The 13,242-nt window shown below is 39.6% G+C and overlaps 1 protein-coding gene across 1 annotated transcript in view; it reads left to right on the top strand.

Annotated features, from left to right (window-relative positions):
* Positions 1 to 13,242, top strand: part of FBN1 (fibrillin 1) — a 144,098-nt gene that overhangs the window by 46,839 nt on the left and 84,017 nt on the right. The window contains exons 6-7 of the mRNA XM_069866952.1: positions 5,413 to 5,610; positions 8,867 to 8,992. Coding sequence (XP_069723053.1) covers positions 5,413 to 5,610; positions 8,867 to 8,992 — 324 coding nt within the window. The remainder of the gene's footprint in view (positions 1 to 5,412; positions 5,611 to 8,866; positions 8,993 to 13,242) is intronic.

Below are 13,242 nucleotides of genomic sequence, written 5' to 3'. Positions count from 1 at the left end.
ATCTAAGTGTCCAGCCATCAGACATTTTTGGAAACTCCTTTGGAAATCCTATCATCTGTTTTTCTAATCCTACTTTTGCTAATTTAAAAGTTGTGTTTAAGGCATATTTTCCCCCACTGTAGCAGAGGTGTGATATCTTTTCTTATCAATAGCATTCTCAGCACCTGCCCTTCCAGGCCAGGGAAAGATGGAAGCTTGTTTTCTCATACTGTTCTGTGTTGCATTTTAATTACCAAGTATTTTTTTTCAGCTTGTAACCGCCTAGTTACTAGTTCTGTCATTATTTAGAATTTCTCTTTGCATTTTAGGAGTGCCATTGAAAAACAGAATTGCTAAAAATTCTTTTCTTTTTTTTCCCCATTACAAATACACATTTTGGATGTTTGAGAATTGCCTGAAGTCATATACTGCGTTAAAAGACTTCTGCTACTTGAAACTCAGACTGCCAACCTTTTAGCTAGAGTTATTCTTTGGCCATGTGAGTCCAGTTTCCAGAAGAGCATTCTCAGGTGCAACTGGTTGCAATTCTCTTTTCTGATGGCTGGAATAAGCTAGCAAGTACAGCGGGTCACACGTGAGCAGCGCTGCATGGGCTTCGCAGACACAAGACTCTGTTTCTACCCTGTGTGGTCTCACTTCCAATGTTCTTTTTTATCCCCAGCTGGCAAAAAACTCCTGAACAACTAACCCACAAAACAAAAATGCTGCTAGGCAGGAAAGTAAGTTGTAATAAAGATCAGCTTTAAAGGTACTTCACTTGCCTTAGAGCCCTTTCTGACCTTTCTTTCATTCTTTGTGTGATAATGGAATATTCCTTTCTTTCCTCTGTACTAAAGAAAGGGAAACTTGCCAGTTTTCATTGCTAAGGGTGGTTTCAGTTGCACAGCAGTCTTGGCTGGATTTGGGGGTTCATGCAGAATTTACCCCTGTGAAGAGGAAGCATTTGGACAACACTTTCAGACACGTTCTGTGAATTTTGGGTTTGTCCTGTGCAGGGACAGGAGTGGGACTTGATGATCCTTGTGGGTCCCTTACATCTCAGGACGTTGTATGGATGCTTCCTCCCTTCAAGGAACGTTCTGGGTTTGCTCCTCAGCCAGCATGCAGCACTGTGAGCTGTGCATGTTGTCTGCTGAGTACTGGAAAAGCAGCACTCCTTTTGTTGTTATCCATTTCTTGATGATGTCAAGAAATGGCTTCTTCGTGTTTTCAGTACTGAGTTCTTGAGCACTGTAAGATAAATGCTGGCTTGTGAGGGTCCCATCCTTCAACCTTTGCACCCATTCAGTTTCCATTTATTTTAACAAGTGTGTCAGAGTCTGTCAGCCTCCCTAGCAGGTGCCTATCAGGCTGTTAAATTGAAACATAAAGAATCTTTATAGGAGATTCATAAGGAGTGAAGCTTGGAGGAAAAAGTGACCAGAATTTCATCCAGCATTCTTGCACTAGCAAAATTTTTTAATCTGGGTTCCGTTAGTTCAATTTTTTTTTAAATTGTATTTTTACAGTAAAATCTACATTGTGCTTGAAAGCGGAGGTTAACATGAACTGAGGGCTTAAGCTGTCTATCCGGTGTTGAAAGTCTTGCATTATCCTGGTGCTCCGAGTCTCTGGTGCTGTCCAGCATCACTTGGAACAATTATGTTTATTTATTGCTATGCTTGGTTTTGATCAAAGCCTGCCAGTACTACATATTTCAGTAGCCTCTCCAGTGCTTTTAGGAACATAAAGGATCTTTTGAGAAGATAACTGAAATTATTTCATGATTGTGGCTGAAAAAGGAACAAGCTCTAGATCAAAATGCATCTTGATTCTTTCCTGGGGGCTTAATAAGCTGGGTTTCTTGCATGGTGTAAACCAGCCTCATTCTGTTGCCTTCTTTTTGATGGTGTATGAACTCAATGTGGTTTTACAGTTTCTGCCGTCTTTTCAGTTGTCTGAGGCTCTCTGTGGAATTATTCCTTATCAAAATAGCTAAGAAGTGTGTGAAGAAGCAGATAAAGTTGTTAGATAACAGTGAGTAATGCCTTACTGAAAACTGCTTGCACATGCTGAAATTTGCATTAGAAGTGAGTTAAAACATTTGAATTATCAGTTGCAGATCTTTAAAAATCATTTTACTAAAATAATTTGAAGTCTCAACATTCTCCAGTTAAAATGAAATTACCTCTGGGAAAAAACCAAACTGTGTAATTGCTTTGCTGGCTATATTTTTCAACTACTGACTGATCACTTGGACCCTACTGTTTGAGCTTTACTCATTGAAATAGTTTAAATAATTGCAAATGAGATCAACGTATAAGGAAACATTGCTGTTATATAATGAAGATTGGAATTTTAAGCTCATATCCCAAGTCAGTGCCTTGTAGCATAGACCCTAGGGTTTATTGCATCTTCTGAAATAAGCTTAATTCATAAAATTGAACACCTTCAAGGAAATGCTGTAACTCAAGGAAATCTCTTTACATGTGTTACCATTCCTTTTGTTTTCCCATTGTGCTAATGGGATCCCAGTTCCCTTTAGTTCTTATAGGCCTTTGTCATGTGATAAATAAAAAAAATCTTAAACTCACTATTAAGAATGCTTCAATTTTAGAGCTCTTTTTATTAAGTCTCTTGAAGTGTGTTCTACGTGGCCGTAGGTCAGCTCGTACGTACAAATGATCTTTTTCTTATGCATTTCCTGGCCTTTAGAATTTTTCGTAAAGAACACAAAAAAACCTTACTTAAGAAAAGGTGAAAGATTCTATTTAAGAAAATACAAGAAAAACTCTACTCAGCAGAAAACTGAATATTAAGAATAAAATTTGTCAAGGCAAAGGATTAGGGAAAAATAAAGTATAATTCTCCATACTAAATTGCTATGAACTTGGATAACAAATAGGAGCTGGATTTTCTTGGTTTTGAGTGCATATTTGACCTACTTCTTGTTACTGAAACCTTGTGGAAAGATTATTAAGTTAACTTCATTAGGCTCACCATATTTCTAAGTTGTATTAGCACTGCTAAGTCATTTATAGCCTGAAAGCAAACAATTGTAAATGCTGATCCTTTCATATTCTACCATAAGATGGGTTATTCACTACTGTCTGGCGCACGCTTCCCGCTGTGACAGAGGACAAAATGACTTCTTTTTAAACTGTCTATATATAAATGGGATAGAGACAGTCTACAATGAGGGATTTCATTCTGAGGAGGTACACTGGCCATTTCCTGCTGGCGACACAAAGCTGTGGTGTTTCTAAAGAAATTGTCATCTATTGGTTTTATATGAGGAGTTCTGATATTTGGAGTTTTGCCTACAGTAAAGTAGGTAGTTCTCTTAGGTGTCATTTTGTTCAAGGCTAAAGAATCAATCTTAAGAACTATATTTTTTTAATTGATAGATATAACTGATCATGACGTATTTGTATTCATTTGTGTGCTGAAGAAATAAGATCAAGCTGGTAATATTTGGTTTTGTACTACATGCTTTCAAAGCTGCATTTCTACAATGACAAGAGGGCAGTGTAAGTTTTAACAAAAGTAGGAAGATGCAAGCAGCTACAAAAATGCTTAAAAATGGGAAAAAAACCTGATAGAAGCTGCAGAGCAGAGAACTAATATGGGAAGTGAAGGGACACAATGAGAAATACTAAGCCAACAATGTTAAGACCATGAAAAGTGGTTAAGTAACAAAGTTAATCTTAGGATATTATCAGGATTCTGACCCATTTCACGATGAGGCTCACAGAATTGCTATGGAAGAGAAAGCAGAAGAGTTCAGTAAATGAAGCTGTACTGTTTGGAGGGGATAGAACAGAAATTGCATATTTGCAGTCTGATAGCATTTAAGGATGGCAGTAAATATCATTAATTTACATATTTTTTGCAGCTAGTCCAGCTAGCAAGAACCAGGGGGACTGAAAAAAAGTGAGGTGAAGGGTTCTCATATCATGCAGGTTATTTCTCCATAAGTATGGAAATACAGGACAAGTTTCCAGAGACTAGAAGAAAGTTATTGTTGTTCCAATAAAAGGAAGAGAGATGATCTGGGTGATTATAGGTCTGTTAAACAGACCTGTTAAAGATAAAATAGCACTTATAGGTTGTAATACATGAATGAAGAGTACATGGTATTTACTGCCATTCAGTACAAGATTATCAGAAGTAGGTCTTTCAAACTAGCTTGATATCCTTTCTGAGAGCAAAAACATATAACTGATGAAGGTAATAGTAACAATGTAGTGCTACTGTTCATTTTCCAGGACTTCTGTAATCCCTTTTAATTATTATATCAAAAAGCAGCTTGATTGATCAGCAGAATTATAGCATATAGACCTAGAACCCTGGATTGAAATGAAGATGGGTTAAATGATAGATTTCAGGGTGCACCTGGTGAGGAGAGACAGGGAAGATGGAAAAGACATCAGTTCTTACTTCTGCCCTGTTTAACATTGATTGTCAATGGTTTAGTGGAAACATTATTGTTAACAAAGCTTGGAAGTGGCGTGAAAATTGGAGGGATTTATAATGTCGTGACTATAAGGCAGTGTGAATTACTTAGTGACCTTGGCTGAGGCATCTGGTAACTCTTCCAGTATAGGCAAGCATCAGGTTCATAATTTGCAGGTTGTGCTTACAGGATGCTGGTCTCTGTCCTGCTGCACCATAGCAAAAAAAAAAAACCAAACAAAACGTTTTAGGGTCACTTGTGAAGAATTAACTGGAGTGTGCACCCCGGATGTCCAGGAGACAGCAGGAGTTGGCAGTACCACTGTTTGGTTGTTGCCCTTGGAGAATGGAACAAAATAAAGCCTACTAGTATTTTATTAACATCTTAGTTTAATTCTGTCTGTTGGTTAAGTGGCCTGTCCTCCCATAAACAAATCAAAGCAGATGTGTTCCACATGCCCTCCATTCAGCTGTAGGCAAACATACCCACATATCTGGTACAGCCTATGTCTGAATAACAGTGAAAACTGTTCTTAAAAAACTTCCTGCAGTCTGTATTCTCTTCCCTTGAGACTCATTCAAGAACAACACTTGTGGAAATAAACATATCCTAACCCTTTTATCATTATTATTTTAATTAATGCACTGAATATTTAAAACAAAATGATGAAAAGACCTCCCAAAGAGTAGGACTGGAGGTTAAACCAAGCAGCAGAGGGGACCTGCAGAATCTTAGGTACATTAAGCTCCTGGTAAGATAGTCACGATGTTTTTATAGAGCTGCTTATTTTCAGTGGATCTGAATGAGAAGAAAACTTGAGAAAAAGCCTCTGCAGGTCACTCCTAAGTAAAATTGTTGGGCTGGTGGGCAGTGTATGTGCAGAAGACTTGCCTAAACGTGCTGTTGTTTTGCTTTGTTATGAGTTTTGTGGCGTGTTTTTATTGTCATGCTGATTAGGTTTCCTGTCTTTGGTGCAGATTACAGGACTGGCCCTTGCTTCACTTTGATAACCAACCAGATGTGCCAGGGACAGCTCAGTGGAATCGTCTGCACAAAAACCCTTTGCTGTGCCACAGTCGGGAGGGCGTGGGGCCACCCCTGTGAAATGTGTCCTGCCCAGCCGCATCCCTGCCGCAGGGGTTTCATTCCAAACATCCGAACTGGCGCCTGTCAAGGTAAGTTAGCGGCAAAGCTTCCCCGAGAGCTGCTGAAATTGTTACTGGTTTAATCTTAATTGAGTTACACTGCTGTGAAAAACCTGTCCTAAGCCATTCTCAGCTATACGTGTGAAGGATGGAAAAACCTTGTCAGAAGCATTACTTCATGATTCAGTGAGTGCCTGATGTTCAAGTGAGTACATTAGTAACTTAGGTCATGTGAGAGCAGCCAGCGTCTTAATGAATTTCTCGCTGCCAGCAGCCCTTGCCCTTGGTTCTGTAATGGTGTATTTCTGAGTGTAGCACTCGATCATTCTGTGGAGGAGTTTATTCTGTTTCAAAAAAGCACTCAAAACACGTAAAAATCAATCTGTGACAATATGGCTCCATTTATCCACTGTGGGATTTTTTTAGCTAAAAACTGTTGATTTTGGATTCATCTGGGGTGTCTTATCGCTTGAGCTACCCTGCTCCGACCTGGAGGAAAGTGCATGTCGTGCCATTTGAAATGCCCTATTATATATTTTATACAATTTTGGAAATGCGTTTGCATTTGTTTCAAATTGTAAAATCCTCCCAGATGTTGCTTACTTTTTTTCTGAACACGCCTTACCATAGAAAGTCCTTACACTGCTTTTGGCTTTTATTCTAATACTTCCAGCTGTATAAATTCTTTTATTGTCTGGATGTCTGGCAGGAAACAGGAGAAAGTTAACAGGGGCAGCTATGTATTAAACTGATGTGGATTATAAATTCCCAGGACCATATCTTTGGGGCTAGTTTATTTCAATCTGTCTAACGTTTTCTAATTAGTTACAATATCTTTGAAAATAGGGAAGATAAAGTTTATGAATCTATGAGTAATTTTATTTAAGAATAAAATTCCTACAAAGGACTTCAAGGCATTCCATTGCATTAAAAAATATAGATATCCTCTGTCACAGGCCAAGTTCTGGTTGGTGCCTGCAGACAGGCACGATGAACTTCAAGAGGAGCGTGTTTGTGTATGCTGACTAATATGTGCATATTTTGACCTCAACCTTTCTGTTCCTCCCTGAAGGTCAGAAGTAAATTGTGCAGAAATCTGTGAATTGAGATTCTGGATCCTTCTGATATCTTATGTGCATAAATATGTGGCCCACACCCCTGAGCTCCTGCCACACCTAGTTATATCCCTAATGTTTGTGTCACAGAAAGCTGCAGTGACCTCTCCAACGTGTTTGTGCAGTTCAGAGTAAGGCTGCTTCTGCCTGCTGCACATTTCTTAGCATACAGCTACATTTATGCTGATCTGTTTGTGGTGCCAACACAGTTTTGGCCCTGTATGCTTGACTTGTACTTTCCAGTTTTCCCTTCTCTTGTAATGTGTTCATAATTTCAACAGATTTTCTATGGAACCACGTATTAGCTTTATTTTTCATGCAATTGTACCAAATCCAGGCCTTTTGAAATCAGATAACATCCATTCAGACTGAAGACATTTCAGGGATTTCACATCCATATTCAATCTAAATAAAGGAAAGCAGGTTAAATAAAATCCAGGTTCTCTGAAGAGGAAAAGGAACCATTATTATTGTGTGGGGAAGTCAGAAAATATGAAATGGGGGCGGGGGGGCAAGTTTATTTTAAAAAGTAAATAGAATATCACTGCCCACACTTTGTCTGTCTGGCTGAAAGTTAAGTTAATATCACAGCTGAGGTTTTTAAACTTACAGAGGAGGAAAGTGAAGGCCAAAAGGTGGGATTTTGAAACAGACATCGTGACTCAGGAGCATGACTTCTATTTTTTTCAATTGTTTTTTAAATGCAATGCCGTGAAGTCTGGCTGATTGCTGCTATTAAAGCAGAGTATTGCTTGCTGTAGCTCGAGTCCCAGCAGCGATGTGATGGTGTAAAGGGGGCTGGGGCTGTGCTAGCTCTTCATACCTCCCAGCGCAGGGTTTAGCTGGGGCACAGCACTGCTGCGGCTCGGCTGCTGCACCCCCAGCCCGGGGATCTTTACGTAACGCTCTGCGATGCGGGACAGATATGCCCCTTGGCGTTACTGAAACTTCCTACTTGTGGCTCCCAGGGAAATTGCCTCTTGGCCTTTTGTACAGACATAATACTTCGCTTTTCAGACTACAAGACACATTGCAGCTGTCTCTCTGGGATTTATAAGAGGAGATTTGAAAGCATCGTCTCCTTCAGCTTGTGTCCCTGCATTGAAACCGAGCCTAGTGTGAAGCCCAAGAGTTCAAGAAATGGGGTTTTACCAGCACCCACTTCTTGGGGAAGAGGGGGAAACGCAGGCATTTCACTTGGAGCGTAGGGAGTGCTCAATTTGCTGCTGAAGGAAAGGCAGCAGCAGACACAGGGCAGCCCCTAGGGACTGCGAGCCAGACCTCCAGTGTCTCCTATTGCAGTGCTGCTCCTCCCCTGTTAGTGTCTTTTCTCTAGCTCTTACTAAGCCATAGAAACACTTTTTGCAGCTAAGTGACGACACACATGTTGTTGTGCTAAAATAACCATGAAGCCAAAAACTGGGGCCTCTTGAAAATGTTTGTCTTGAGCTCCCTACCTAGCCTGTGATATCATCTTTGTTCTTTCATTCTCTGGAATGAAAAAAATAAAAAGCAAAGAGAGAGACATAAAGGGGGAAAAACCCTTCCAAATTTATCAGCGCCTAAGCAAGTCATTAGTAATTCCTCCTGACACATTAATTATGGCTATGAAACTCCTTGAATTAAGTCCTAACCATTGGTTAAGGTCATTGGTGCTGATCTTACTGGATTGAAGAGTTAATAATTTCCATCAATAATGACTGTGCAGTTCCCCATGCCTCTCCATGCCCATCGCACACTGCTCCTCTGCACTCCTGCATCTCTGTGCTGCTGGGCTCTACAGAGTTGCCAAGATTTTCAAAGGGGCAAGTAATTTTCAGTGCCCAGCTCCAGATACTTAAAGGAACCTGGGTTTTGGCAGGCTGTGTTCTCTGTACAGCATTCCCCAGATGTTTTGGAAAAATAAAGCAATAGCAGTTAGATGCTTAATGTCTGTAACAATAATAACCATGTGATTGCTTGCAGAAAAAAGATTCAGAGTACTGTACTTAATCATACTTTGCGTAGAGTAATTACGAAATTAGTGTCTGTCTTTGCAAGCAAGTATCATAATATTAGGATGGGTGAAGGATGGATTTAGGCATATTTTAATTTCTGTGTAGACATATTATTATGGCTGTTTTTGAGAAATGAATTAAAAGTGGGTGTTTTTTTCCCTTTTCATATGATAGATGTGGATGAATGCCAAGCCATCCCTGGGATCTGTCAAGGGGGAAATTGCATTAATACTGTTGGATCTTTTGAGTGCAAATGCCCAGCTGGACACAAGTTTAATGAAGTGACACAGAAATGTGATGGTAAGAACTTTTAGAACTTTATTCTGAAAGTAAAGGGGAGGGAAGTCTTCTTTCTATGACCAACTTTGTTTAGAAGTTTGTAATAAACTTTCCAGTCTCCCTTGCCTCGAATATGCAAATAGCGTTCTTCACAACAAATACAAATAACGGTCCTTTCTCCTTCTAAACCAGAGAATCTTAAATATTGGCCCTGCAGCTTTTTCCAGCCTTTTATTTGTGTAACACTTTGCAGACTTAAAGGTACATCTGAAACAAATTTAACATTAAAACTAAAAATAATTTTTAACTTGAGGCAGAAGTCTCAATATGTATCTTTTAACCAAAAAGTGTACGCAGCTGGAAGGTTCAGCACATTGCCCCCTGCTCAGGTAAATTGTATTTAATGTTAATGGGAGCTTGACACTGCTGTGCAAAGACAGCAGGATTGGGCTCTAAACTCATCTGACAGTTGCAGGTATTAAAGAGGCACAAACATTTTATCTTTCCTTATTGAAGTACAACAGGTGTTAGATATTAGTGTGTAAATTTGCAGTGCGTGATTATGGAATCTTACTAATTTTTAAGTTTGAAATCATAGTATTTTTTCTCTTTGTAATAGAATAATCAGGCACAGATGCCTCCTTTGCTTTAAGAGAATTTGGTATGCGTAAGGAACGTAGTACTCAAATGTGTCAATTGCACAGTTTTGATTTATCTTCTTTACAGTGAAGTCTGGACAATTTTTAAACTCTTACATCTGATTCTCCTTTCAGTCATTAGACAAAAATTAAATTAATTTGAGCAGGCAAGTTTCATAAATGGTTACTGATTTTGGAGTGCCAGCTTTCAATATCACAAAGGTGGGTGACTGTGAGAGTAAGGTGTGCATGCACCATCCTTTCTTGCATTAGGTGCTTTTAAGGAAGCACTCAAATTTTTTTGTAATTTTGGAAGAATTAAAACTTACACTTTCAAAAGAAAAATCCCTATTTCAAGCAAAAGCTTATAATTTAAGTGGAGGTTAGGTAAGGCAATTTCAGAAGAGATCGTACGCAGCATGGTTTTCATATTGACTGACAGTGGTCTTAGCAGGAATTAATGTAACTCAGCTTTATGGGAGGACAATGTTGCAGGTGTTGCTTTCTGTGGATGAAGTACCAAGGTAGTGAATGAGAAGGACCAAATGTATGCCTTTAAAAAACTGGGAACTGTAGGCTTACATAGGCTGCATTGTATAAACATTCCCCTGGTATTTCTTGATTGCTGAATCATGTAAATAAGTCAAACAAAAAGCCCAAACAAAGAACAAATCCCCCACTGAATCTGGGATTGCTTGGTTCATTCTCAAATCCTGCCACAAATTTTCTACCCCATCTTGTGAAATCTGTTTGGATTGATTGCCTAGCTGCAAAGATAGGATGAAGCTTCCTGTTGTTAATTCCATACCTGGAAATTTTTGAACCTCGGGATACGGAGACATAATTTCGTACATCTTCATTTTGCATGCACCAAACAGTTTTTGTTAGAGCTGTGTAGGTGTTAATACAACTAAAAAAATGAAAAGCAGCATCCTTATGCCAGTTGCATGAAATAGGATAGGGATTCAACATTTAAAAGTGTAGCCACCTAACAACAGAATATCCATTCTGCTGTTTAAAATTACTCCTCTGAGTTTAAAGGTATTTTCCTTATAGCAAATTAATTCCGTTACATAGGAATTGACGTCTGATAATCTGCATTGTTTAGCTTCCTATCTAGCAGGTAGGACTTCTGGCACGTGTAATGTGTCCTAGATCACGGATTTAGTAGAACTGAGAGCTACGTGCTGAATCACCAGTACTGTTTCTTCAGCGGGTACCCATTAAAGTAAGATCATGATAGAAATCATTGGGTACCATGAGACAACACAAGATGGAAAATGAAGTGTGTTGGCCAAATTTCTCTTTATCAGCATAGCTGGTGGAAAATTACATTTTAAGTGTTACATTATGTCACTGCTTCATGTCACCATTGCTCTTCCAGTTGCACTAATGCTGAGGTAAATACTTCCTTGTGGTGATTGTAGGGAGTGTTTTTTTTCTGGAGCGACGCTTAGGTCTGCAAGTACGTAGAGTATTCTTACCTTTGTAAGACGTGCATACTTAACAATGGTAATATTGCTTATGTGAATGTCAGCACTAATATAAATAGTGAAATACTGTTTGGGTTAGGCTCAACCCTAAAATAAAGAGTGATGATTTTGCTTTTAAAAAGGTCAGACTCTATATAAACAGTGTCAACATTGACTTTAAGATAAACATTGGTGAATTTGAGTCAGAAAATGCTTGAGTCTGATCCATGTACGACTGTATTTTTCTCTGTTAATTAAGGGCCCTATTCAGACCAAAATTCAATTTCCACATTTTTTGTCACTGAGACTTTTGCGACTCCTGTGGAGTATAATCCTGGAGCAGAAGCCAGAAATCTCTTAGCAGTGCTCCCAGGGCACTCGGACTCGAGGATTTGGCAACACCCTTGAAGTAGCACTGAACAAGAAGTCACACCCCTCTCACACACCCAAGTGAGGAATGTGACCCGCATCACGACAGCTTGCAAGATGCTGGGGAAGAATGTGTGCACAGGGGACTCAAGGCCCCTCGCTGCTTAGGGTGGGTCAGTCTGTGAGGTCTGGTTATCTATATGCCACTCCAGTCCCTCCACCTCTTCCCTGCAAAGGCAACAGCCCACAAAGATACAGGAGCATCCAATACTTTCCTAGGGGAAGACGAATTGAGATTTTTTTTATATTACTGAATTTTTGTATTACCATCTTCACAGGAGAAGTAGAACTGAGCTCCTCTCTACTTGCTGAAATACTCATTTATGGTCCTGTGGGAGTTTGGGTGTTTCCCCCATCTGTTGGGGCCAGATCCCAATTCAGGCATTACATTTAAATTCCTCCAATCGTTTTTAATGACTGGAGTATTGTTCACTCCTTGCCTTGGCAGTTGGGTGGTGCTGCAGTATTTTTCCTCAGAAATTTTTTGTGGTTGGTGAAATCATTATTACAGCCACGTGTCTATCTGTGCGTAGATCTCTGGAGGAGAGGTTGGATAGAGTCCTATGATGCCATTACTTCTGGCTGAATTCTCCTTGTCAGGAGAGCAACGGGGTGATTGTAGATGGTTGTGACAAGCAGTTGTCATCGATCACTGGAGGATAACCTTCATTTCTGCTTTGCTTTGCTGATTCTTCTTGTAGGTACTATGGAAAAAAAAGGCGAGCTGTTTTTAATCTCAGCTGGACTCCAGGTTCCTAGATGAGTGCAGTGCTAAGCAGACACAGCTGCATTGTTAAGACAGTCACTGGAAATCAGGGGGAAAGTAAATAAATACACATCACAGGCAGGCTACTGATGGTAGTTAAGGAGCAGTTTGGGCTGGCATAGGTTGTTATTCACATGACCATAGGTAACGAACTGCTGGCTGTGGAAGAAGCCCTTTAAGTTCCCTTTGTTCCTGTGTGTGGCTATGACCAGGTATAAGAAAATAGTTGTTAGTTTTTCTGCAGACTTTGAAAATCTTTTTGGCATTGGATCTATGATGATGTGTTAGTGTATGAATTGAGATTTGTTAGTGAAGAAAATCACAACATAGACTTCTATTCTAAAATCACTGACAAAAATTAAGGTGAATTCTGGACATTGCCTGACTTTGGCAGTAGGTATTGCAGTTTCTGTCTAGAAATCTGTTGAAACGTCAGAACTTCGCTTAGTGGAGAAAGACAGGGAAGGTAATTTTTGTTGCCTGCAGTCATCCTGCTTTGAGCTATAAACCTGTTGGGTTGCCTTAACTGAGCAATGCCGAGCTGCACAGTGCTTTTATATGAGGGAATTCCAAGAAAAAACAAAATGCAGTAAGAAGGTTGGACAATTCAGTAGGTGCTACACTTCTCTTTGAGTTGTTATTGAACTGTTGCCTCAGTGTGATGCCAGGAGATGCTGTGCTGCTGGAGATAACAATGGTTAAACCCCTGATCGCAATAGTCATTACAGATCCCATGACAGTTTTCTTCTAGTGTTCAGAATTCAATCTGGAGAGGTTACTGTTTACTTGCAGTTAGTAAATCCCCTCTGCAGTTTAAGATTTTGATCCATCATTATTAAGCGGTAAACAAGCTCTCTGGTTTTTTTTTGTGATTTACAGATACAGTGTTTTCTTAGGTTCTGTTTCACTTGTGTTTATAAGATGCCTAACAGGAGATCCTGATTCAAAACTGCTGATGATGCCCCT

This window comes from Phaenicophaeus curvirostris, chromosome 12 (assembly GCF_032191515.1).
Source record: "Phaenicophaeus curvirostris isolate KB17595 chromosome 12, BPBGC_Pcur_1.0, whole genome shotgun sequence".
NCBI lineage: Eukaryota > Metazoa > Chordata > Aves > Cuculiformes > Cuculidae > Phaenicophaeus > Phaenicophaeus curvirostris.
The sequence above is the reverse complement of the archived record's forward strand: the minus strand, read 5'-3'. Positions and strand labels throughout refer to the sequence as shown.